Genomic DNA, 26,064 nt, shown 5'->3' with positions numbered 1-26,064 from the left:
TATTAGTCTCTGTACTGCTATTTACAAAACAGTCTGCTCGTGCAACTTGCTCAGTGTTGACTCTAAGCATTATCCTTACTAGCTGTATTTCTAAGGAGATACACACCTCAGCTGGTTGACCACCTGCCCTGCAGGGGTTTTTTTCTCTATGCTTTTGTGGGCCCAAGTTATCTAGTTATCTCTCTCTTAGTGCTCTTTTGCCACCTGTTTCTGTGTACTGTGCCTGTGTTCTCTGCTGTTTAGCTGGAATGGAGAAGAATATATTTAACTCCTTTTGATAGAAAAGGAAATTCTCTGTCTGGAATCAGAGTTGCAATGGATCCCCCATTAAGCAAAAACACAGCAGCATGACAGTCCCTGTGTGTCACCATCCAGTATGTCCCTTGTAGCAGTAGCTCCTATTAAACTCTCATGTACTCTCATGTAAATTATACCTGCAGATAACCTGTGCTAGGCCAGTCTCCTTAAAAGAACAAAGAGCTATCAGGTGTGTAACAATTACTAAAGAGAGATTGGCATAGAATGGGGGTCCTCTTCTGGTGGAATAAGGAGAATAAATAGAACATTGACCTGGAGGCAGTGTTTGTGACAGATGTGGCAGCTGCCATAGGCATTTTGAGCACATGTCCCTTTGAGTCCAAATGCTTATCAACATGGGATAGAATTTATGGATTTCTCTATTCAGCTGGATCTCTAGAAAGTGCCTCCTATCATCTGTGATCAGCCTCATGCTTTGTGTATTAACAATGTTCTTTGGAAATGTACCTTTGAAAGCGAAAGTTTGGAAGAGAAGATGGTTGCTTTCCTTTCCTTCTTCCATTATGCCCTCCACCCCCTCAAAATTTAGTATCTCCTATATGAGATGAATATAACTCTTAATTGAAATTACATGCATGTATTAAAAGACAAACATAACCGCTTAGTTTTACAAATCTTTACATCCTTCAGTTGAGTCAACATTAATGAAATCTGTTCTCTTGACTCTCAGCCTTCAGAAAATTCAAAAAGTTATATCCCTTAAAACCATGTGCTTTCTGAAAGAAATTGAGTAGTTCAAAGGCAAAAACAAAAAGCCCTCTATGAGGTTGGCAGCTTGGGGGCTGGGACGTTGACAATAGGGAGAACTCTAACAATAAGTGAGAAGAAAAAAGTTGTGGTTTTTTTTGTTTTTGTTTTTGTTTTTTTGCGGTACGCGGGCCTCTCACCGCTGCGGCCTCTCCCGTTGCGGAGCACAGGCTCCGGACGTGCAGGCCCAGCGACCACGGCTCACGGGCCCAGCCACTCCGCGGCACGCGGGATCCCCCCGGACCGGGGCACGAACCCGGGTCCCCCGCATCGGCAGGCAGACTCCCAACCACTGCGCCACCAGGGAAGCCCAGAAAAAAGTATTTTTTAAAGATTAAAAATAGTTATTTGTGTTCAGATCACTTTCAAAAGCAATTAATGTAACAGGAAAATCCTATTTAGGTTAAAGAAGCCAAGGCCCAGTAACTCATGTAGAAGGATAAAAAACAATACGAAAACTTCAGGAAGGAAGAACTTCTTGCTTAAAAGCAATACATAGGGCTTCCCTGGTGGTGCAGTGGTTGAGAGTCCTCCTGCCGATGCAGGGGACACGGGTTCGTGCCCTGGTCCAGGAAGATCCCGCATGCGGTGGAGCGGCTGGGCCTGTGAGCCAGGGCCGCTGAGCCTGCGCGTCCGGAGCCTGTGCTCCACAACGGGAGAGGCCACAACAGTGACAGGCCTGCATACCGAAAAAAAAAAAAAAAAAAGCAATACATAAATAGATAAGGGAGATTAAGAGGTACAGACTTCCAGCTGCAAAATAAATGAGTCTCAGGAATGAAGTGTACAGTGTGGGCAATATAGTCAATAACTGTGTAATATCTTTGTATGGTGATAGATGGTAACTAGACTTATCATGGTGATCATTTTGAAATGCATAAAAATATCGAATCACTATGTTGTGTATCAGGAACTAACAGAGTGTTATAGATCAATTATACTTCAAAAACAAACAAACTCATGGAAAAAGATCAGATTTGTGGTTACCAGAGGGTAGGGGGAGGGGGAATTGGATGAAGACAATCAAAATGTACAAAGGTACAAACTTACAGTTATAAGATAAATGAGTACTAGGGATGTAATGTATGGAATGATAAAATAATTAACACTACTACACATTATATATAACAGTTGTTAAGAGAATAAACCCTAAGAATTCTCATCACAAGGAAAATAATTTTTTTATGCTGTATCTATAAGAGATGATGGCTGTTCATTGAACTTCTTATGATAATCATTTCATGATGGATGTAAGTCAAATCAATAAGCAGTACACCTTAAACTTATATGGTGATGTGTGTCAGTTACATCTCAATGAAACTGGAAGAACAAAATGCAACATCTAAAATTCCAGAGCACTGTGAGTCCATGTGGTAGAGTAGGAAGAAGTCTGTGTTTACAGGTGAAAGGGTTCTGGTCTGTGTGGCTGTTAGGTGGAACATTTAGCATCCCTGGACTTCATTTATATGATCAAGTGGAGTTGCACCTGCCGATCTCCGACGTTCTCTCCGATATTCAAGTTTGGTTGTTGTAAGGCAACATGATGTTCAAGTCCACATCCTACTTTATGCTGCTGCTTGATTTAGAAGCATTAGGGGAAACTGCTGGAGAGAGATGCTGCTGCTTCTCTCCACCAAATATGCTTTCTCCAACCCTTAACTAGCCGTACCTTGAGAAAAGATAGGACTAAGTTTATGGGTCAGAGCCTGAAATGTTCTAGGAACCATGTTTCTCTAGGGCCAGGGATACTGTGCAATAGAGGTCAAGCTCATACATAGTAAGCCCTGCATGAGGTGTTTGACCAGCTTATTAGTTAAAGCGGTTCTCCATTATAATCCTTTACGCGTACTATTTCTTCCAAGCGACCCCCAGAGAGGGAAACAGGTGACTCCAAATCCTTAACAGAAATAACCACCTGAACCCAATGCCTCTAACCAGAGAATTTATGGTTATCCAAATCCCCTTCTGAAAGTGAGGCCAGGAGTCGGTCCAGTCAGTGGAGTTCTGCCTGCCGGGGCTAAATGATAGAGAAGTTCTTCAAAGCTGGGAGGAAGAGCAGGGCAACAGACACAACTTAAAAAAAATAAAGTAAGCCTGCAGTTAGCCTTAAAAAGTCATGAAAGCCAAAAGAACCAAAAACAATGACCAAAGTTACCATATCAAGCTAGAGAGTTAAGAGTGAGACCAGTGGGTCAACATAAGTGGGTGCAAACTAGATGGAATTTTCTAGAGTAACTGTTGCTCCCTCTGCTTCTGACTTAAATTTGCTATTTGGGGCCAGAAACAGAGCAAATGCTTAGAAAGAAATAGATAAAGCCATTGTTATAAGTGGCACAGTAATGCTATTCAAGGACATTTAAACACACATCTTTGATGAGAGGTGTCCTAGAATCTAAGTGTTAAAGGTTATCTATTCTCTCCAACCCAATAGACATTATATGAGAGAACAGTTTTGAAAAGCAGTGTATAACTCCAAACCAAGTCACTTGGGGCATTAAAAACATAAAATTGGAGAGAAGGGATTTGCAGCTAACATTTGCTAACCTAATTTCCTGTTTAAAAAAACAAAAGACATGTAAGTATGAAGCACTAATAGGCTTAATAACCTTATTAAAACCATTATTCAAAAATTACATGTGATATAATTGCAAATGATTAGCCATCTTATAATTATACTTTGCAAAACAAATAATTAGCCAAAGAGTTGGTCATTTTGAGGTTGGGTGAGGCTGATTGGAGTGAGAGATAGTCTACATCAGTGATTCTCCAAGTGTGGTCCATGGACCCCTGGGGGTGGGTCTCTAAGACTTTTTCAGGGGGCCCACAGGATAAAACTATTTCACAACAATGCTAAAACAGCAGTTGCCTTTTGCACTGTGTAGCCCTTTGAACTGATGGTGAAAAAGTAATGGTGGGTAAAAAACTGCTGACATCTGAGCATGAATCAAAGCAGTAGCACCAAACTATATTAGTAGTCACTGTGGTCTTCACCTCCACACCACCTGGATTAAAAAAGAGGGGAGGGCTTCCCTGGTGGCGCAATGGTTGGGAGTCTGCCTGCCAATGCAGGGGACACGGGTTCATGCCCCGGTCCAGGAAGATCCCACATGCCGTGGAGCGGCTGGGCCCGTGAGCCATGGCCGCTGAGCCTGCGCATCCGGAGCCTGTGCTCCGCAACGGGAGAGGTCACAACAGTGAGAGGCCCGCGTACCGCAAAAAAAAAAAAAGAATACTTGTTTCCCCACACCTTTGTCAATACCGGATATTGACAAATATCTTCTTAATTTTTTTCCCATCTAACAAAAAATATTTTATTGCTCTTCTAATATGTAATCCCTTGATGAGTTTGAGCATTTTTCATAGGTATTGAACCTCAGCTTTGTCTTATCTAGTTACCCCCGTTCATGCTTCAACAACCACCAGTCAGGGGTCAGTTCCTTTTGACGGCCTCTCCATACTAACCCCCATCTGACTATACGATTCTCTGCTGTGCTCCTATTTTGCCCCTTCAATACCAATGTCATCTCACTTGTCATAACTGTTTACTCACTGTCTCCCCACTCCACCCACCCCATACCAGACTCTGGGCATCTCGAGTGCCAGAATTTGGCTTGACTTCGCTCTGTAGCCCTAGCCCCTGGCACAGAGTATGGCACCATAGTAGGTACTCAATAAAAGAATCACTAAGTTTATAATGACATCACTTTATATTTGCAGAGTGTGGTACGATCTACAAACATCCTTCCCTTGCATTTACTCAGATTGCCTAAATCAAATCAGATTTGCAGGAATTAACATTTCAGGGAAAACACCAGGAACACGGGAGGAGGAGTGTAAACAGCATGAATTTGATCACCAGCTGCATAACTGGACGCATATAAAAATAAATCAGTGTAACTTAAGCCCTTGGACTTCTAAGTGGGTTCGATAATAAATGTTCTACAAGATATTAGCAAAATTCATCACAATATTAAGATAACTGCACAGTCAACAAATTGGAGAAAATAAGTTTAAAGTAAAATTATCAATTCAGTAGTCAGGTAGAAAGGGTAAAACAAAGGAGAGATCTGCTATTTGGTCAATAATAGATAAATTAAGCATTGATGTGAATTTTTGTCCAGAATGATATAATCTTATAGCAATCTAGATTGATCAAAGTAAATGTACAACCTCCAAATTTTTCTGGTAGAATTCTTGTAACCAACTGAACTTGAGATTTTAGGCCATCTCATAAAGCTCAAATATAGATCACAGAGGATAGTTCATCACTATTCTTCAGAAACTGTTTCTGTGAAATGCTAGTTCCACAAGATGTTAAAAGGGATTATGCACACTTTTAAAAAAGATTTTTAGGTCAAATAAGTTTTGGAAATGCTGGTTTAAATAAAGGGAAACAGGTTTATTCAGTGTAAGGCTTATCAGAGCCTTCAATAAGCCCCAAAAGTTTTGTATATAGCTCCAAGGTATAATATGAAACATTTCTTAAACTAATCTGACCACAGAACCATGTAGAATGTGTGTCTTTTTTATGAGAAAAATATGTCTCAAGAAACTAGTGTTGCACAGAGCATCCTTTGAGAAATACTGTTGAGATTACTAAAACAATCTTCTCTATGCCACAAATGATCTTTGCAGATTTATAAGCATCCACAGGCTTAAATCCCTCAGTTTTATCACAGTTTAAAGTTTACCCTGATACAGTGGCCTAGAATCAAATCTGAGGCTGGCAAAAGCCAGGATGGAGAGAGTTATGATGCCACAAGCTCAGAGAAGGGAGAGGAAGGAATCTTAGTGGAAAGTTAACAGGTAAGAAGCCTTGTGTGAGTATAGCAGCTTATGAATTATTGAACACGATGCCCCTGAAGTCTATTTCCCTCTACTATTTTGCTGCTCCAAATTCAAAAATCTATCATGCTGTCTTGCTAATCTTTTCATGTCTGAACTCCTGGGACCTCCTCTGCAGTCATCCTTACCCTGAAAGCCCCCCTGCATAATTAGCCCATTGCCAGGCTCTTTGAATACACAATGACTCATATTCTGCATGTTTATCTCTCTCTGAGGCTGAAATCTTGGCTCTCCTGTGATGCAGTGAATTAGGGGTTACACAGGGCTCTGGGATGTGGCTAGTATCAAAGAGCTAGAAGGAATTTTAAAAGTTCTTTAATCCATCTCCCTGGCCCCATGCTGGCCTGACCTCCATCTACATCGGAAAGAAAATTATCCACCCTTGTCTTAAAACTTCCTAGCAGTAGAGGTCCCTGAATAAAGCCTGTCTAGTCTCTAAATTATTCAACTTTATCCCAATCCACTCCCCTGTCCAAACCCTTCACATCAAATATTACCATTTATCTCTCACTCACCTTCCAAGCCCCAGCCTTTTTTGTGTGACTTATTCCCATTCAGCTTCACAGGGTCTCAGAATTTATACCCAAACTAGCTGTGCTGCTGAAGAGAGTCAGAAATAGACTCAGAAACAGGACCTGATACATCACTGTTGCTTGAATAATATTTCACTCGGTTTATCCCAAAAAACCTCTGATATGCTAAGCCCTTTGGGAAACTGTTGTGTTGCCTCTCTCCAAGTGGGTTCTGCTTGGAATCAACATAGGAGGTGATAATTTTTTCAATTTTAAAACAACCCTTTTAATTTGTCTGCATTATTCTTGAGGCTTGTTCTTAATTTTACTCTTTCTTTTGTTTTTCTTTCAGCCATAGAGAAATGAGGTGTGTGTGTGTGGGGGTCATTAGAAGGCTCTCAGAGAAAGTGGTTTTTGTGTTACCTGAGCCCATGTTGGGGAAAGCAACTAGTAGACATTCTGAGATTTATCTGTTTTGAATTTTGGTATTAGAAATCAAAATATGACTAGTGTGTCCTCAGTGAAAGGGCTATACTTCCCAGGCCCTACAATAGATGGAGCTGATAAAACTGGGAATTTAATATGGTGAACCTCCAAGCCGACTCTCAATGCTGAGGGCACCCCTACCTTAGACACTGGGGAATGTATGAGGAAGAGAACTTTCAAACACTCCTTCTCTGCACCCCTCAAATTACAGGACTGAAGCTATTACCTCTTCTACTAACCCGTTGGGCTGGGTTTTGATGCACAACAGAGGAAAAAGAGAAATAAAGATCATACAGGAAACTGGAGTCCAAGTAGGGAGAGGGGAGTGAGAAGAGGGGAATTTGAAACCAGAATGGTGATCACCGTTAACGTTACTATGCATGATATCCTCAGTTTAGCCTATTAATTCAAGTTTCACTGACCTTGTATGTAAATAACTTTCAATTAAGCAATCTCCTCCATTTATAGGCATCTCAAATATTGTATTACAAGCTTCTCAACATATTGTACTGATCCCTCTATCTTCTCAGAATTCTTGGGCACTGCATGAGAAATTCAGTTCTAAGATTTATAAGAGAGGTTATGTATTGAGAATGGGGATGAAAGAAAATAGTAACTTTTTAGGTGAAATAGTTTCTAGTACTTAGTATTACAAAACCTTAATCCCAAAATTCTAGATGCTATTTCTGGTCAGAAATAGTAATGGAGCTATTTGCCTATTGATAAAGATTTCTATGTTCTTTCTGTAATGTGTGACTAACTGTATCTATAATATTAATATCCACACTGTTTACTCTCCATGAGCAGGTCAAGAGCAAAACAATATTTCAGTACATAAATTCCATTTTTAGAATTATCAAAAATACCTTTCTGGCTAAATATTGGTAATAATTACTTTCCCAAAGTTAAATAACCCCTCTTTATTGACTATGAAATTATTTTAGTATTGAACTCAGATCTAATGTCCATTTCCCATCTGCTTTTTCAAAATATAATAAAATAGTCAAGGCAGAGGGCATAGATGATGCAGTGTATAAAGTATTCATTTCAGCCTTCTGGGTAAAATAGCAGATTGAACAAAGCATTTACTTCTCTTCCTTGAGAAACCCCACTAAAATGACAGTAAACGAATTTGTCCACAAGGGCAAAGAGAACAGGAAGAGCCAACAGCCACAAAATGTTGGAAGCCAGAAAGCAGAAGGACAAGTGGTAACTGACTTAGTCGATTCAAGAAAGTTGCATCCTAAACTAGGAGGAGGGACAGCTGAGAAGCAACCCTGTCTACACCACAGAACCCCAGAGGCCTTGGGAACTGGCTCCGTATAGTAGCTCTAGAAATGAAAGTGAGGCTAAAAACAAGTCTTGGTTGAAAGATTGTTGAAGAAGTAGTTAGATCCTCGGATCTCTTCCCCTCCCTTATTCTGATATAAGACTAGGGTTTTATAGCATATTTATAGCATCTCTCTCTGGAGATGCTAAAATCAAGAGCTTCTGGACTGGAAGACAGCAGACAAGGGGAGGTAGGAGCACTGTGCTAAAACACAAGCATGCTGAATCTGAAGTCCACCCACCCCTGGACCCAGAGGGCTGGCAACCCAGCTGGACACTAGAAGACCTTTCTCTGGGGAATCTGCACATCCTAAGAGGAAAGCCCCAAAGACTCGACAGCAGGGGTTCCCTGAGAAAGGCCCAGCCAGTCTACCCTCTAGTAAGGGCCACAGACAACAAGCCACACCCAGCAGGCCCACTTTCCAATCAGCTTTTGAGTTTCCAGCTAGTTTCCACTTTTACACATAAGCCAACAACCTAAGATCATCAGATATCTGAGACCAACCTCGAATGTGAAAAACAACACAAAAACAAACAGAAAAACAACTTCAAGATAACAGAGACAGTGCTCCAAGGGGAAATTTTTTTAACTTTAATTAATATCCTACTTATAAAAATAATTAAAATGATATCTTCAAAAAAATAAGAGGAGATATTACATTCATGAAATAAAAACATTATACTAAAATTAAAGAAACATTCAGAGACCAAAAAAGATCATTGGGAGATTATACTAATGACATAAGATGAATTTCATGGATGTACTGAAAAATCATGTTGAGGATATCATCCAGAAAATAGAGCAAAAGACAAAGAGATGGAAACTAACATAGAAAAACTAGGAAAATTAGAGGACCAGTCTAGGTGACCCAGTATCCAAATAATAGGAGTTCTAAGAAAGGAAGAAATCATCAATGGAATAATTCAAGAACACCTCTCAGAACTGAGTGACATGAATTTCCAGGTTGAAAGGGTGTCTAACACTGAATGGAAATAGAACCACACCAAGCCTGTCCTCATGACACTTCAGAACACTTGGAAGAGATGCTACTCAGGTTCTCAAAGGATTGAGGCACAGAATGGCTTCAGACAACAATATAGTCAGGATCCAATGGATCGATTCCTTCAAACTTCTGAGGGAAAACGATATTAACCCAGAATTCTGTAAGCATCTGTTCTGGACATGGATTATTGTGTAAAAAGTACTCCAAAGTTTAGTGGCTTAAAACAAGGCATTTTTATACCTCACAGTTTGGGAGGTCAGGAATTCAGGCAGAGCTTGGCTGGCCAATTCTTCCTCTCCATGTAATATTGACCATGGACATGACAGTATTCACTTAGCGCTGGGCTGGAGGGTCCAAGATGGCTTCACTCACACGAAGTGGGTGCCTGACAAGGGGTGACCAGAAGGCTGGGTTTAGCTGGATCTCTTTTCCTTTCCAGGTAGGGCTTTTTTTTTTTTTTAATAAACTTTAATTTTTGAGCAGTTTTAAGTTTACAGAAAAAATGAGCAGAAAGTACTGAGAGTTCCCAAATACTCCCTCATCTCCTCAATTCCCCCTATTATTAACATCTCACATTAGTGTGGTAGATTTGTTATAAATGAAGAGCCAACATTGATACGTTATTCTTAACTGAAGTATATAGTTTACATTAGGGTTTACTCTGTGTTGTGCGTTCCATGGGTTTTGACAAATGCATAATGACATATATCCACCATTACAGTATTGTACAGATTAGTTTCACTGCCCTAAGAAACCCCTGTACTCCACGTATTAATACCCGCCTCCCTCCTCTTAACCCCTGGAAACCACTGATTTTTTAATTGTCTCCATGTTTTGCCTTTTCCAGAATGTCACATAGTTGGAATCACACAGTATGTAGCCTTTTCAGGTTGGCTTCTTTTACTTAACAATATGCACTTAAGCTTCCTCTATATCTCTTCATGGCGTAATAGCTCACCTCCTTTTATTGCTGAATAATAGTCCTTTGTATGGGTGTACCACGGTTTGTTTATCTATTCATCTATTGAAGGACATCGTTGTTGCTTCCACTATAGGGCCTTTTTAACATGGTGTCTCCAGAAAGATAGTCAGACTTCTTAGGTGGTGGACCAGGGCTCCAAGAGACCAAAGTTGCCAAGAATCTTAAAAGCCAGGCCAAAACTGGCATAATGTCACTTCCACCATATCTTTTTGGTCAAAGAAGTAACAAGACAGCCAAGATTTAAGGGTAGCGGTGTCAAAGATAATGAGGCTATTCTTAAATCTACCACACCAGTCAACAAGAGGCAAACTGATAATTCTGGAGACCCATTTCCTCTTTCCTATTGGTACTCAACGAGAAGCTGATTCATCCTGTTTGGAACTCCTCCTTTTTAACAAAACAGTTACCCATCCCTGAAATTTATTATTATTATTATTATTATATAGCGACTTATAAACACCAGAACCTGCTTTCCCTAAAAATATATAGGGTGTCCCATATGTGTCCAGTCTAGCTATGTCCTGTCTAAGACACTTTTCTATGAGATAGTGAGAGTTCAGGAACCAGGTGAACACTGCTACTTCTCTACTTGAAGTTCATCCCCAACAAGTCCTATTAACCCTTATTTGTGTTTGTATTTATGGTGCAAGCTGTGTTTCTGGGCCTGCCCTACACCTCACCAGCAATACCTCACCACCCTACACCTCACTAAGTCAAAAATAAAAACATTTTCAGATGCTAAAAAAAGTAATGTTACTTCACACACATCCTTCAAATGTTATGTAAAAGTACTCTCCATCAAAAATAAGAAAAATGTGGTCTTCCAGGAAATAGGATATCTAACAAGTCAGGAAGAGGTGAAAAGAATCCCAAGGATATGAAGAAGAAGGCTCCCAGGATATCTGCTCTGCAGCAGAGTGAGAGGGCAACAAGTCCTGATTAAGCAGGGCAAGAGGATCCAGGAGAGATTTCCACAAGGAGATGAAATTAATAAACTATCTGATATATCAGAGCATATGGAAAAGAGATCAAACAACTGTAAAAAGATTTAAGGGTGAATTGATGATAAACACTTAAGAAAATTAAACAGAGAAACAAAGGCAGCTATTAACTCCAGGGAAATGAAAGCATTGTGAAGAGAAGAAAAAACAATCATAGATGTGTTGTGAATAGCTAAATCCTCCTCTTGATAGTGGGAAGTGAATAGATAATGCCAAAGACTAAAAATCAAGAAGTAGCCTTGAAAGTATGTTATTTAGAGATAAGAAAGAAAATACGAAAAGACTCAGTCAAATAAGGTTGAAATTAATTGCCTCTGGGAATGGAGAAATGGGGAGGAATGGGGCGTGTGAGCTTGCTGTTTATCACTACAAGCCTTATAGACGAAAATAGTTCAACTATTTTGTTCTGTAAGGCTCACCACTTCAAGTCTTTGCTCACATCCACCTTTTCAATAAGCCTTGTTCTGACCACTCTAATCCTAGCTCCCCTGCCTCCCTTTTTTCCATAGCATTTACTGTCTCCTAGCATGCTCCATAATTTGCCTATTCATGATGTTTAGTGGGTTTTTTTCCCTGCCAGAATGTCAATGACACAGGGGCAGGGATCTTCGTCTTTTTCATTTACCAGTAGGACCCAGGTGCCTTGAATAGTGCCTGGAACATAGTAAGCCTCAATAAACATTATTCAAGTAAAATGAATTTGATTTTTAAAACTATGCGCATGGGTAGCTTTGATTTTAAAAAGTAAAATAAATCACTCACCTCAAAACTCTACCACAAAGCAAAAATTCCATAATTAAAATATTGTTCAGAGATCTTGGTCTTCTATTAAGAAATGTTACTAGTAGTTTCTTTTTGGAGGGGGGATTAATTGAAGTATAGATGATTACAGTGTTGTATTAGTTTCTTTATTACATTCTTTTCCCTTATAAGTTATTACAAAATAACTTATAAGAGAAAAGAATGTGCTATACAGTAGGTCCTTGTTGGTTATCTATTTTATATATAGTAATATGTACATGTTAATCCCAAACTCCTAATTTATCCCTCCCTCCCCCTTTCCCCTTTGGTAACCACAAGTTTTTTTTCTATTATTATTAGTTTCCTCAGACTTCAGAAAGAACAATACTTACGGTGCATTCTAAGTGCCCAAACCTGAAGCACTTTAGACAGTAGGCAAGCACTATAATACAATGAGTGAGACTTACATAACACTTAAAAATAAGTGATGATTTATGTAAGGTTGTGAGATATGAAGTTTATTATAATGAAGAGAAGATAAAATACATTTGAGAATAATCAAATATATCTGAGTTTAATTATTGTTCATTAGTTTATACCTGGTCTTGTTTCAAAATGGATTTTAGGAAGCCTATAAAAGTATAGAGAAAATAACATTAAATTCCATTTAAGTTAAATTAAAGTTTGGCAAAAGAAGATAGAAAATGAAAGATGGGACAAAGAGAAGCCAATAAAGTGACTTAAAATATGTGCGGTTACAGCCTGATGCTGGGTGAAAATTTGTCTCTAAAATCTGTGTCCATTAGTATTAGATTCAGCTATAAGTAACGGAGAAACTCAACATATGGGTGGTTTAAATAAGATGACAGATGAGTTTATTTCTCTCACATGTGCAGTCCAAGTCTGATATGGGAGGTCAACTCCACTGGTCCTCAGGGATCCAGGGTCCTTCCAGCCCACACCTCTGTTTTCTCAGTGTAGAACTTATCCCCATAGTCTAAGATGACAGCATTCCTATTGTGAGCAGCAGAATGGAGAAAAAGGACTAAGCAAGGGTCACCTGCCAATTGTTTCCTGAGAAACATTCCCAGAAACTGTCACTGGATACTTCTCCTTCCATCTTATTGTCCAGAATTTAGTGAAGTGGCCACTCCTAGCTGCAAGGGAAGCTGAGTAAAGCAGTCATCATTCGGGGCAGACACATGTCCTACTGAAACTTCTAATAAAATGGATGAAGGGGGAGAAATGGATCTGAAAGACAACAGGAGTGTCTGCCACAGTTTCACGGCAACCGAAAGAAGAAAGGGAACATGGTCAGGTTCAAAATAACCGAGTTGGTAAAGATGACCAGTTGCTCAAGAGACTTACAGCAGCTCTTGGTTAAAAGGTTAGAAAGGGATGACTGGAAGTCTTCATAAAAAGAAGAAAAAGTTTGATCTTATCACATCAGTGCAACCCATTTTGTAGAACTGTTTCTTATAAAAACTCCTAATAATGTATTGACAGTTTAGAGAAAATGTGCCTGCAGAGATTTGATTTTCTGAGTTCATTTTCACATTTAAAAAATCATAATAAAACCATGTTTCTTTTAACTCCATCATGTGAATGTCCTGTCATTAAATATACACATATATATTTCTTTCAGAGTTAAAGAAAACTCTATTTACCTTCGTTTACGGAAAAGAAACCGCTGCAATCACAGGGACTACCAGAACATTTCAAGAAATGGTATGTAGTGTTCCATTTAAACTTTCACCAATGTGCCTTTAATGATTGGTTTTATTTTGTAAGCACCACAAAAGCAGGGGATTAGATAATAATGAACATAGAATAAAATGAACAGTCCCCCTTTTCAATACCATTTCCTTTTCTGAGAGAGGGGCCCTTTTAAAGCCTTTTACCCATAGCAAAAGAGAACAAGACAAGATGCCGTTAAGGTAGAGACCACGGGGGCACCTCAGTCATCCAAGAGCAAAGCTCTAGAAAGGCCAAGGTGCAGGGCATCAAGGCTCAGGAGGCAAGGCCTAAGTGAGCATTTGCATAACAGGGGCTGAGCAAAATCAAGGTCATTGCCAAGACTCTGCCCTCCCTTATGGTGCAAAATCTCCCACATTTCTACTGGGGTTGGAGTTTTAAGAAAAATAGCTAAAAGTTTGTGGCTGAAATCCCCCAAAGCCATTTTAAAAAGGAACGTGTTTTCAGGGTATTGTCTCCATCAGCTTCCCATGTTTCCCAGACATCTGTGTCTTCTGGGCTTGTTTCTTACCTGTGTGGTTCTCACCTCCCACCTTGGACCCAGATTCAGTCCACAAGATTTTGGTGAAACTCCTGATTGATAAACCATGGCCTGACTAGTACCTAATGAGCTGCCAAGTAATGTTTTGTGACACATAATGCAGAGATGGCAAACACTTAGTCTGTGTGTTGCCACTCCATCTTCCAAGGTCTGGGGAAGATATTAACTAACCCACCTTGGCACTCTTGTCTGCTATTCTGCTTCAGCGATTCTCACAACACAGCACACCTGACAATCATCATCAACAGATTAGACTTGGCACATAAAGTTAAACCTATTTGCCATCCCTATGCCATCTCTAATCAACAGAGTACTAAGGAATTTTCCAAGCAGTACAAGTTTTATCTAAATATATGACCTACAAATAATGTATTGTTTGTCATATATATTCTACACAGAACAAATGTTCTATTCTAAGGACAACATAGCTTTTTTGTTACTAATAATATAATAGCTGATTATTGATCTCTTACCAAATGCTAAGAACAATTTATGTATAATATTTCACCTAATCCTTTCAACAAACTATAAAACAAGTATTTATTATATTACATATTATATATTACTTCAATTCTAAGATATCATTGATTGTATTAGCTCTGGAGAGTGTTAATGGTGGAAAAAGGAAAGAAAAATGGCAACGTACACATTGATTGCAGCGCTCAACCCAGTATCAAATGTATTAAAATACGTTTCTCAGAATTGGGAATTTGTAATAATATCTACACTGTTACAGCTGAGAAAACAGAGGCATAGAGAGAACCAAGAGCCCTGTCCAGATCACAGAATAGAAAGTTGCAGAGCTGGAATTTGTACCCAGCTTATCTCACTCCACTCAGACACCAACAACAATAATACAGTCACTGGTCTGTGATCCGAGATTGACCCACAGAAAGAAATCAGCCTTGTCTGTCTGCGTATGAACATGACCACCGGTTTATTGGAAAGTTGTCATGCAACCTGGCTAAGAATCATCATAGACGCAAAGTGAATACTGACCCCTTGTTGCTCTCTCTCTTCTCCTTTAATGAGATATTCAAACAGTCCCAGTGCTGTCAAAAGCTCTCTGTCGGTGTAGACTGTAAAAACAACAGAAAAACACCATGTGGAATATTATGCAGCTCTAGAAAATGAGGACTAAAAGTCCATATATTTTTATTTAGAAAGGCAAAACACCACCAAAAGAAAAATTAGCATATAAAATTGGATAGTATAATTTAATTTCTACTATATTTTTAAAAGAAAAGAAAAAACTAGATGTACATAAGAAAATTGGTAGAAAATACACCAAAATCATTATGTTTGATAAATTATGGGTGATAGCTTTCATTTTTTTTAATATTTCTGTTTTCCACAGATGTTGGTTTTATATAGAAATAACAAACAAAAAAAATCTAGATGGAAACAATGAAGGAACAGTAAAGAACTTGCCCAAGGTCCCCAGCCAAGAGTCCATGTTAGGGTGCAGAATAAGGAATAGGATTCATCCAGAAATGCAGGCTGGAGGCTGCGCTCTCCCCGTGTGCCTGTGACACCAGCATTTCTCTCTCACAAGACCCAGACGTGTCATCTCAACGTCACTTTGCTCCCACATGAATGCAGCCACCTTCTGTAAAATCTAAAAGACTAAAGTAAAATTCTCTGAAAAGTACTCAGTACAATTTATAGTAGACATCTCTCCTTTTGTGGTACACTGTCTTGACAGCATTTCTTTAAAATTCAGATCGTGGAGATAAAAAGGGAGAAAGGAGATGGGAGGATAGCCTAATCATGAAAAAATGTGTGTGTCAAAATTTGATTGAAACCCATGGCTTCTGTCAGACTTTTATCTAATGAATAGATGCCGGGGTGGAGTTGGGAGTGAGGAGTATTTCTGTTCTTTTCTTTAAATTCAAAATCCTTAGAAATACAGAGAGTGTACACTTTGTCTAGTATAACTTCTTTGAAGATGCTTCTTGACTATTTTTCTAAGGATGTAATTTAAAAAAAATTTTTTTAAGTTTCTCATAGTTACTCATTATTTAATGTCCTGGCTTTATTCTCCAGCACATCTTCCTGTTTGCTGCTGCTTTCCTCACTATGGATTTTTCCTTTGATATTATGCAGCATGTAACCTGACTGCCAGTGCCAAATTGTTTCAATTACTCCCTAAGGTTTTTATTAGATATAGAAAAAGTCAGCTTTCTATAGCCTGCATTTTTATGTCTACACTTATTTTTCAGAACCAGTGAGAGAGAAAGAGGAAAAAGGGAAGAAAGAGTTGAATGGAATATGAAAGTGTTTCTTAAAAATTGTGTAATAAGAATTAAAGAAACAGCTCCTATTTTCCTCTTGAGGTTTATGTACAAGATCTCAAAAATTTCTATAGATAGCTCTACCATGAACCATTGCCAGTGATTATAAGGTATTTTAAAATGTAAACTGTTGAAGTCATTTTAATTTGGGTACTAATTCTCTGGCATGGAGGGTTAAGCGTAGGAAGTTTCTTGCTAGGCCTTCTTTACAATCAGCAAAGGAGATGGGTTGCAGCAGCCCTTACAGCTCCCAACGTGCCAACACGGCTTGGGTGGGGAGCAGAAGGGAGTGCGGTGAAGGGGGAAAGGGTCAAAACACCAGGGAGTTGGCTGGGTCCTCACAGAATATCACCTTACTTCTCAGAGATACAAGGTGAAGCCCAGAGAACAGAGAGCAGAGGTCTTCCCCTCCTTGTTACTTCATAAAGTCTTTTTTCTTTGTGTATAAAATAGCAGACTGGTTTTGAATTTAGGCCCTGGAATTGGTGTGTGATTTGGACAAATTGTTAAATTTCTCTGGTCCGTTTCTACATCTATAAAATGGGGATCATGGCTGGATGAGCACAATTGCCCAAGGCGACGCCGGCATCTCATTCTTTGTTGCTGTTGCAACAAGCCAGCTCCAATGGGATTCTTCACCCCACCCTCCTGGGGGAAAGGCTGCACCCAAACTCAGTGGGATGATGGGGTTAAGGGGACAAACCCAGCCTTGTAAGTTTGTCCTTTCCCCCAATAAAGCCAATTCCTTAAACTATGTCACATGACATAAGAATTCATCACAAAACCCAGATGGGGCTCCCTTTGCAAAATGGGGGTGATAGCAGTCCATACTTGAACTTCACTGGGCCATGGTAAGGTTGAATGGGGAAATACAGTGCTTCCTGATCGTCCATCTTTCTTGCTAACTTCACACACCACCTGTCCTGTTATTTACTCAGCGTTTTAAAAAATCAGTCACTTTTTCAATATAAATTTTTGTTTAAAGAAGCAAGTAGATTTGAAAAATCAAAAATAAATTAAAAAAAAAAAAAACATGTCCAGGGCTTCCCTGGTGGTGCAGTGGTTGAGAGTCTGCCTGCTGATGCAGGGGACATGGGTTCGTGCCCCGGTCCGGGAAGATCCCACATGCCATGAAGCAGCTGGGCCCATGAGCCATGGCCGCTGAGCCTGCGCGTCCGGAGCCTGTGCTCCGCAACGGGAGAGGCCACAACAGTGAGAGGCCCGTGTACCGCAAAAAAAAAACCAAAACATGTCCATGTTGGGAAGGCCTGTGGCTTCCAGAGTTCAAGGGCAGAAAGAGGGACATCTAGCATTGAGTTTCCTGGCCCCTGGGAACAGTAACAAGCAGGAAGGTAATGGGGATAGGGGAGGGGCTGCCAGCCCCACCGGGAGAATCTGGCAGAAAGAAAGGGGCTTCCTCTGGGAGGAAGAAGCTGGGCTAGGGATAGGAGTGGGCAGTGATGGAAACTGGTAGCTGGCAGATCTAAGATTGACAGAGGGGATCTGGGGTGAAGGCTAGAGGAGAAATGAGGGGACTGCAGAGGGAGCCCTGGGGAATGGGAGGCGGGTGCAGCCTGGGGAGCAGGCTCGGGGCTCCCCTAGAGAGGCTGGAGGAGACAATGGGCAAGGGCAGGGTTAAGGGGACAGTGTGAGAACTGAGGGTGGGGCAGTGGAAGACCCCTGCTGATGGGTGAGGCAAGAGGTGGAAGCTGTGGGTGGAAGGGGCTGGAGAACAAGCCTTGGCTGCTTGAGCTGGAAGCTCTAGAACACGTTGGAAGGAGCAGAAGCAGATGAGGGATGTCATCTTCTCCCCAGCAATGATCACCCCTCAGAGACTAGAGCTTCAGGCGTGGACGCCAGTCAATATTCAGCTGGGGAGGCCAACACAGCAAAAGTGGACCCCAAAAGCACCTCCTATACCCGTGCTGCACGTTCCAATCTTTGGGACCTCATCAAAGTTCTCAGGCCTTAGGCCTTGTGCTCAGAGAGGACTCAATAAGTATTAGCTTTTTTTTTTTTTTTTTTGCGGTACGCGGGCCTCTCACTGCTGCGGCCTCTCCCATTGCGGAGCACAGGCTCCGGACGCGCAGGCTCAGTGGCCGTGGCTCACGGGCCCAGCCGCTCCGCGACATGTGGGATCTTCCCGGACCAGGGCACGAACCCATATCCCCTGCATCGGCAGGCGGACTCTCAACCACTGCGCCACCAGGGAAGCCCAGTATTAGCTTTTATTCAGCCCTCACATAAGCCCTCTGTCCCTGCCTCTGTTGTTGCCTTTCCTTGCCTGTAGCTGAGTCATTTGCTTTAAGTCTGGCTTCCCAGTCTGATGGTGAGGACAAGCTGCATGGGAACCGAATTTGTACTCCCAGCCCTGAGCTGAGCTTCTGCTGCACATAGTAGGGACTTGTCACACTGACACACTTTTTTTTAAACTAAATAACTTTCAGGAGTTACATTTAACCTTTGAAGAGAAGAAAAGCACACACAGTAATCTTTTGCCAAACTGAATACCTCCATGGTAGGCAAAAACCATGAGTGACAAGATTATGCTTCATCTAAAATAAAGGGTAGAAGAAAAGCAAATGTTAACATGATATTCAACATCAATATGTATTTTAAAGTAAAGAAAAATTCGTAAGGCATCTACTTCCAAAATAAACAAGACTCATCTGCTTACGAAACAAGCAAATCCCAGCCCTGAGTCTCCATGGCCACACAGCCTGCAGAGGAGGGCACTCTGATGGTCTTAGAGGCCACACCAAGGATCTCTTTACAGTTTGCAAGCAGGACTTTACTGGCTTGAAACAGAATGTCTTTTTCACTTGCAGCCTTCCTCATTTTATTTTTGCAAGTTTAGCAAAACCTTGGTGTCAACACCTGTTTGGGGTTGTTTTGTTTTCAGAAAGTCAAAAGTGCTGAAGAGCATGTCTTCTTGGAGGGGCCCATCCATACAGTGAGAGGTCACCCCTCTCTGTGCACGCATATGCTCACCCACTTAGTGGGAGAGTGGGGAGTAAGGGACTAACTGCAAGTATATAGATATGAAAAAGGGAGAATTTTAACACTTGCGAAAGTGCATGTGTTTGCAACCTCACCTACCCAGCCTCACCCCAATCCCTTTGCTACAAACCAAATTCAGTCTTGAACTTCTTAACTTCTCTACCCACCCTCCATCCCTCACACCCCCCAAAAAACTTCATCTTGCTCGTTCCCTTGTTTAGCCTTTTGTTAAACCATCTGAAGAATGGGAGAGAATCTGACAGACCAGGAGAAACTAGAAACAAAGGGGCAAAATTCAGGGCAGCCTGTGGAATTCATACTCAGACCATCTACAGGATAAAGTCTTAGGAAGTCTAAGTGGGTGGGGTGAAGAGAAGAGAAAGCTGGGCAGCAAAGGGGTGAGGGAAGAGTTTCTAAGGCAAATTGAGGAGGAGGCCTTGGAGCAGAATCAGAGTGAGGGAGGGGATGGCAGAGGAGAGGGGATTTCTACATGATGTGGGACATCACATCGTGTCCATGACAACTGTGAGTCCAGCTCAGGGCTCCTTCTCATGACGCTTGGACTGTTTCTCCTACACATCGCTGCTCTGGGATGAATCACATGAGATTCACATGTGAATCACATGAGCAAAGAAAACAACCTTATTCATATCCCACACGATAATACAACTCTCTCTTGTTGCTCTCCAGTGAAAAACCAGGAGAGGCGAGCCCCAGATTCATGAGAATGATCCTTCATGCCTTCCTTAATTCTACAGTTATTTTTGAGCACCAGTCGCTGTGATAGACACAGAGGATAAAAAGACTAAACGTTAATGCATGCCTAGACCATGTTCAAGTCCTGACCCCTCAATGGCTGGTTCTATAACCTCAGTGAGTCCCTTCCCCATTCTGAGCCTCAGTTTCCCTGAAATAAAGGACTTAAACAGGATAATCAATGTCCATCCAAGCTCTATGATTCTGAAATCCTAAATCAGAGTGTCTTAGACTAGCAATCCTCAGACTCACTCCGTGTTTAAGTTTTTTGTTTTTTTAATGTGGTTTATTGCTGATGTTTAATAATCAAGAGATTTTACATAAAAATCCAATTTCCTATTTATCTTAGAAAATCAGCAGTTCTGGTAAACAGCCATGCTCCTGCCTGGCAACAATGGGCTGGCACTGAGTAGTGGCCTCCCCTTCAGGTGGATCATGTGCTGTGTGTTTGGCCAAGGTTCCCACTCTGTTCCATTTGCACATGGACTTAGCTACCTGGTCCCTGTGGCCATTTGAGAGTTCAACCCCGTCCCAAGTCTAATGGTCAGCAACTATTCAAGGGAAAGTGAACTAGGACTTTGATGCACAACAGGTCAGAGGGTTCGAAAGTGAGGAATAGCTCTTGAGAGTTTACCAGGGCCTGGGCGTCCAGCAGAGGGACAGAAGCTGCCTCTGGGAGGTGTTCTAACAAGAGTAGACACGGGGGAGAAATCCCTCTTGCTCTTAAGCCTGACTGAGAGGATTTTGATTCCTCAACAAGCACAAGAACTGTCGAAGGAGCTTGTCCTGGGCACAGAGACACCACTCTTCAGGCCTTACTCCAAGCCAGAAGGAACAGGTTGATGTCCTTCCAGTCTCCAGGCAGCTAATCGTGTTTCTCTCAGAAATACTGCCAACGGGGCTTCCCTAGTGGCGCAGTGGTTGAGAATCTGCCTGCTAATGCAGGGGACACGGGTTCAAGCCCTGGTCTGGGACGATCCCACATGCTGCGGAGCAACTAGGCCCGTGAGCCACAACTACTGAGCCTGTGTGTCTGGAGCCTGTGCTCCACAACAAGAGAGGCCACGACAGTGAGAGGCCCGCGCACCGCGATGAAGAGTGGCCCCCGCTCGCCACAACTCGAGAAAGCCCTGGCACAGAAACGAAGACCCAACACAGCAAAAATAAATAAATAAGTTAATAAACTCCTACCCCCAACATCTTCAAAAAAAAAAGAAAGAAATACTGCCAAGGACCGTTGGTCAGGGCACAGCCCTCTAAGGCATCTGTTAGCAGGATGGACAGATTCAGCTGGAGAGTTGTTTGAAGTGGCTATTGTTATTATTACTTTTATAGACTTTAGCTAATACTAAGTACTGCTTAATTAGTTCAGATTGCTTTAACCAAGTACCACAGTGGGTAATTTATAAACGGAAATTTATTTCCCACAGGTCTGGAGGCTCAGGGTGCCTGCATGGGCAGGTTCTGATGAGAGCCTTCTTCCAGGTTGCAAACTGCTGACTTCTCGTTGCAGCCCCTGGCGGCATGGCAGAAGGAGAGTGAGCCAGCTCTCTGGCTTCTTCTTAGAACGGCATTTTTTTTTTTTTTTTTTTGCGGTATGCGGGCCTCTCACTGTTGTGGCCTCCCCCGTTGCGGAGCACAGGCTCCGGACGCGCAGGCTCCGGACGCGCAGGCTCAGCAGCCATGGCTCACGGGCCCAGCCGCTCCGCGGCATATGGGATCCTCCCAGACCGGGGCACGAACCCGTATCCCCTGCATCGGCAGGCGGACTCTCAACCACTTGCGCCACCAGGGAGGCCCGGCATTTTTTCTTATAAGGGCACATCTTCACGATCTAATCACCTCTCAAAAGCCCCACCCCCAAATACCATCACTATGGGGATTAGATTTCAATGTATGATTGGAGAGAAACAAATATTCAGTCCATAGAAAGTACATTCTCTAAGCCAGACATTATGCTAAGTACTTTACACACTCTATCCCCATTTAAACCCCACAGCAAAGTTAAGTAACTTGCCCAAGGTCCATTAGCTTGGTAGAGTTTAAACTCGTGTCCATCTCCTACCAGATACACCAGAGCATGTCTGTCCCTGCTCCCCACCATGCCATACTGTCCCCCTTTTGGATTCTAGCTGCTAAAACCACTATCTTGCTGTCTAGGACAGCCAGTACCTGCCCTGGAGGCAGGTGAATGTCAGAATTAGATACCTTGATCCAGCATTCTGTGTCAGCCTTCTTTATCAAAAGTGGTCCTCTCAGAAAGGGATAGAGGCAAGGAAAAAGTAAAAGAAGGGTGAAGAGAAAAACTGCAAATGAGTATTAATCCAGGCTTAGCTGAATTCAGTTATACATACAAGGGCTTATATTTTTATACACCTCCCACCCTGTAAGATCTCTGTATTGGAAGAAAAAATGTTTTGTTCCTTAAACTAACTGAGCAACTGCTACTGTATTCTTGCCTCTATTCAGTCATAACCAGAATTAAATCATGAAGAAACACAAGACAAACCCAAATTGAAGACATTCTATAAAATAATTGGCCAGTACCCTTCAAAAGTGTCAAGGTCATGAGAGACAAAGAAGGACTAAGGAATCAGCCCAGATTAAACGAGGCTAAACAGACATGAAACTAAACACATGTGATCCTGAATTGGATCCTGGCCCTGGTCATTAACGGGGCAATAGTGAAATATGAATGAGGTCTTTAGTGTAGACAACATATTGTACCAATGTGAATTTCCTGATTTTGATCATTGCACTATGATTATGAAAGATGTTCACATTTAAGGAATCTGGATGAAAGGGTATGTGCAAATCCTTTGTTCTATTTTTGCAACTTTTTGTAAATTATTTTGAGTTTTGGAAATTATTTCAACTTTTTGGAAATCATTTCAAAATGAAAATGTTAAGACAATTTTTTCTAAAGGCACAGAGTATTAGAAGAAGCAAAGAAGTCACCTTTGCCAAACAGAAATAGGCCCTCAGTAATTATTTAATGAACCCAACCACTGGGCAGAATATTTGGTCTCAACCCAAGATGTTGACAGGAGATAACAGAAATTACTTATAACAAAACAACTAGGACATTTTTGTTTGGGAGCCATGATCCAGTGTGGTTACAACAACAAAGAAAGACTTTAATACCGATTTTTGAGATGCTTGATCTAAAAGGCAAATGCTTACAGGGCTACAGGCATCAAAACTTGTTCTCTCTCTCAAAGACCAAAAATATCTCCAAGATACAATGTTTAATTATAATAGAAACTTTTGAAAGAGAAACATTTCAGTGTGACACATTTTATACCGAGGGACACATTTCCCTCCTTTTATTAGAGGACATCATTCCAATTTTTAATACTTTCTGGAATTCCAAAGAATCATTAAAGAATGGAGACATTCGGATTCCAACGGGACTATTTCTTAGGACTTATTTATGCAGCCCTTCCTGGCTTCTGCTTGTTCCATGCAACTCATCCAAGTAGGAGCAAGGCATCTGACAATGATTATAATATGAAGAGTGTATGCTTTCTATTCTTCTGTTAGATCAAGATTTTCATCCTGTACCTCTTGAATCAGCACACCTGAAGAGGACAAATTCAGAAGCAAATATCTTACACTTTTGTATGTGATTGTCAATGGCAAGGGCTCCTGAAGTCCTAAGGGGTCTCCTTTCAATCGATCCCTTTTGTTTAGGACTTGAGATAAAGGACATCATAGGGAAAGCTCACTGCTACTTGTGTGGATAGTTTAAAGGAACTTGCCAGGGTTTTGTCAGTTTCAAAGCATCTTGGGAGGTGGCTTTTACCTCTGGTCTTCTCTTTTACTTCCCTTCCTCTCATTTTCCATTTGATTTTGCCCCACCACTCCCTCTCTTTCCTCTCCAATATTGCAATAGCTCCTAGAAACAGAAAGGTGAACAAGACAAAGTCCCTGCCTTCAAGGAGATCATAAGTAAACAGAAAAGAGAGACAAAGAAGGAAAAATTATGGTTCTTGTAAAATAAATAGAGGTAGGTTGAGGTCTCTGGAGATGAGAGACACAGCTCTGCCTGGAGAAGGAGTGGAAAACTTCAGAGAAGATACATTTGAGCAGAGAGCCTTGCAGAAAAAAATAGCAATCCAGAAACCATGGGGAGTTGGTGACTCAGTGCATTGATGCTCCAAGGGCAAAATATCTTTAGGGAAGAAGGAGAGAGAAGTTCAGCATGGTTGAAGGCTACTTGTGAAATTATGTCAAGTTTTGAGACCAGGAGGTAGATTAGAGCTGCTCTGGGAAGGCTGTTATATTCTTTTAAAAATATATGTTTGGGGGAATCATTTATCTATTTTGTCACAGAAATTCAGAACCACGCTTGTGAATTTGAAAGCATTTTCGGTAGTAGAAACACCATCAGAAATTGTCACAACAAACAGTTATTAAGTACCTACTATTTTGAGCTGATGGTCAGTGTATTAGTCTGAATATTTCTGCTTATTGCAAGCAAAGATTTTTAGAGAAAACAAGGAATTTAAGTTTCTCATGGCTGATTTTTTAACTGGATTATACAAATCGCACTCTTCAAAATGCTTCCTAAATTTATAAGCAAAATCTGTATTATTTAAAATCTAATTAGAGTTAAATGGCATTATTAGATTGATTTTAGGTCAATGTATGACACCACATTTTTCATGAACTATTTATACTCTCTATAATGCATTTGGTTCCTGGTTCCGGGTATAATGGAGTAAGCAGACTCCACCCTGTCCGTCCCACTGAATGCAGCTATAAAACCTGGACAGACGATATGGAAAAGGTATTGGAGGACCCTGGAAAGAAAATAGTAGCCGACTGAAGAATCAAACCAGAATAAGGAGTACAGCCAAACCAGCAGTTGGCATTTTGTTGTCCTCTGATATCTCCCAACCTAGACTCAGTGCTGCCCCAAACCCAGAAGTGGACAGTGGCATGGAGAGATGGCATCAGAAGAAACCCTCTAGTTCTCACTCTAGAAGTGGGAAAGGGGTCTCTTTGCAGTGACAGCGCAGCAGTGAGGAGGTGTCTAGAATCCTGGGTGGGGGAACAGTCTCTCCAGTTAGAAGAGCTGTGCTCCCTGGAGGGTGGAGCAGATCCCCTATTGCTTATTTTCTCACTCCGTCCTCTCATCTCTAGTTAATTTGTGAGACGTGCACAGGAGAGTGGGGAAAAGGAAGTTGGGGCTTAAGGACCAAAGAGGGGAGCCCAGGGAACTAGAAAGGACCGGGGAGCTCCTAGAGAGGGAGGAGCTTGGGAAAGCAACCCCAGAAAGTTGTGTGTGAACTCCTGGGCTTCCTCTTGAGCTGCACATGCACAGATCTGATCCTTAATTGCATACCAAAGACTTTGAGACCTCAACTTGGACATAGACCACTGCCCAGGTCCCAGAATGGCCACTCAGTGGCACAGACATGAGACAAATCAGAATAACACTACAGAGGCTTTGAGAGTGGAACTGACATTGAAATCATAACCTCCCAGAAGGCTAGTTAGAACTTGCCACCTGAACCTAACTGGGTGGATTGCCTAATAAGACAAAAGTATAAGGCTCAGAGTCTTATAATATCCAAGATGCCCAGGATAGAATCCAAAATTACTCAGCATATAAGGAACCAGAAAAATCTCAACTCACAGGGGAAAAGAAAACTAACAGATGTCAGATGTTGGAACTATCTGATAAAAAATTTTATAGCAGTGGTTGCAAAATGCACCTCGAAGTCCTTTTTACGGGTTCTCATATA

At 41.3% G+C, this 26,064-nt stretch overlaps 1 protein-coding gene across 2 annotated transcripts in view; it reads left to right on the top strand.

Annotated features, from left to right (window-relative positions):
• AOAH (acyloxyacyl hydrolase) overlaps positions 1-26,064 on the top strand; it is a 178,366-nt gene that overhangs the window by 110,587 nt on the left and 41,715 nt on the right. For both annotated transcript variants that reach the window (XM_060108349.1, XM_060108348.1), the window contains one exon: positions 13,611-13,693. In XM_060108349.1, coding sequence (XP_059964332.1) covers positions 13,611-13,693 — 83 coding nt within the window. The remainder of the gene's footprint in view (positions 1-13,610; positions 13,694-26,064) is intronic.

This window comes from Mesoplodon densirostris, chromosome 9, assembly GCF_025265405.1.
Source record: "Mesoplodon densirostris isolate mMesDen1 chromosome 9, mMesDen1 primary haplotype, whole genome shotgun sequence".
NCBI lineage: Eukaryota > Metazoa > Chordata > Mammalia > Artiodactyla > Ziphiidae > Mesoplodon > Mesoplodon densirostris.
The sequence above is the reverse complement of the archived record's forward strand: the minus strand, read 5'-3'. Positions and strand labels throughout refer to the sequence as shown.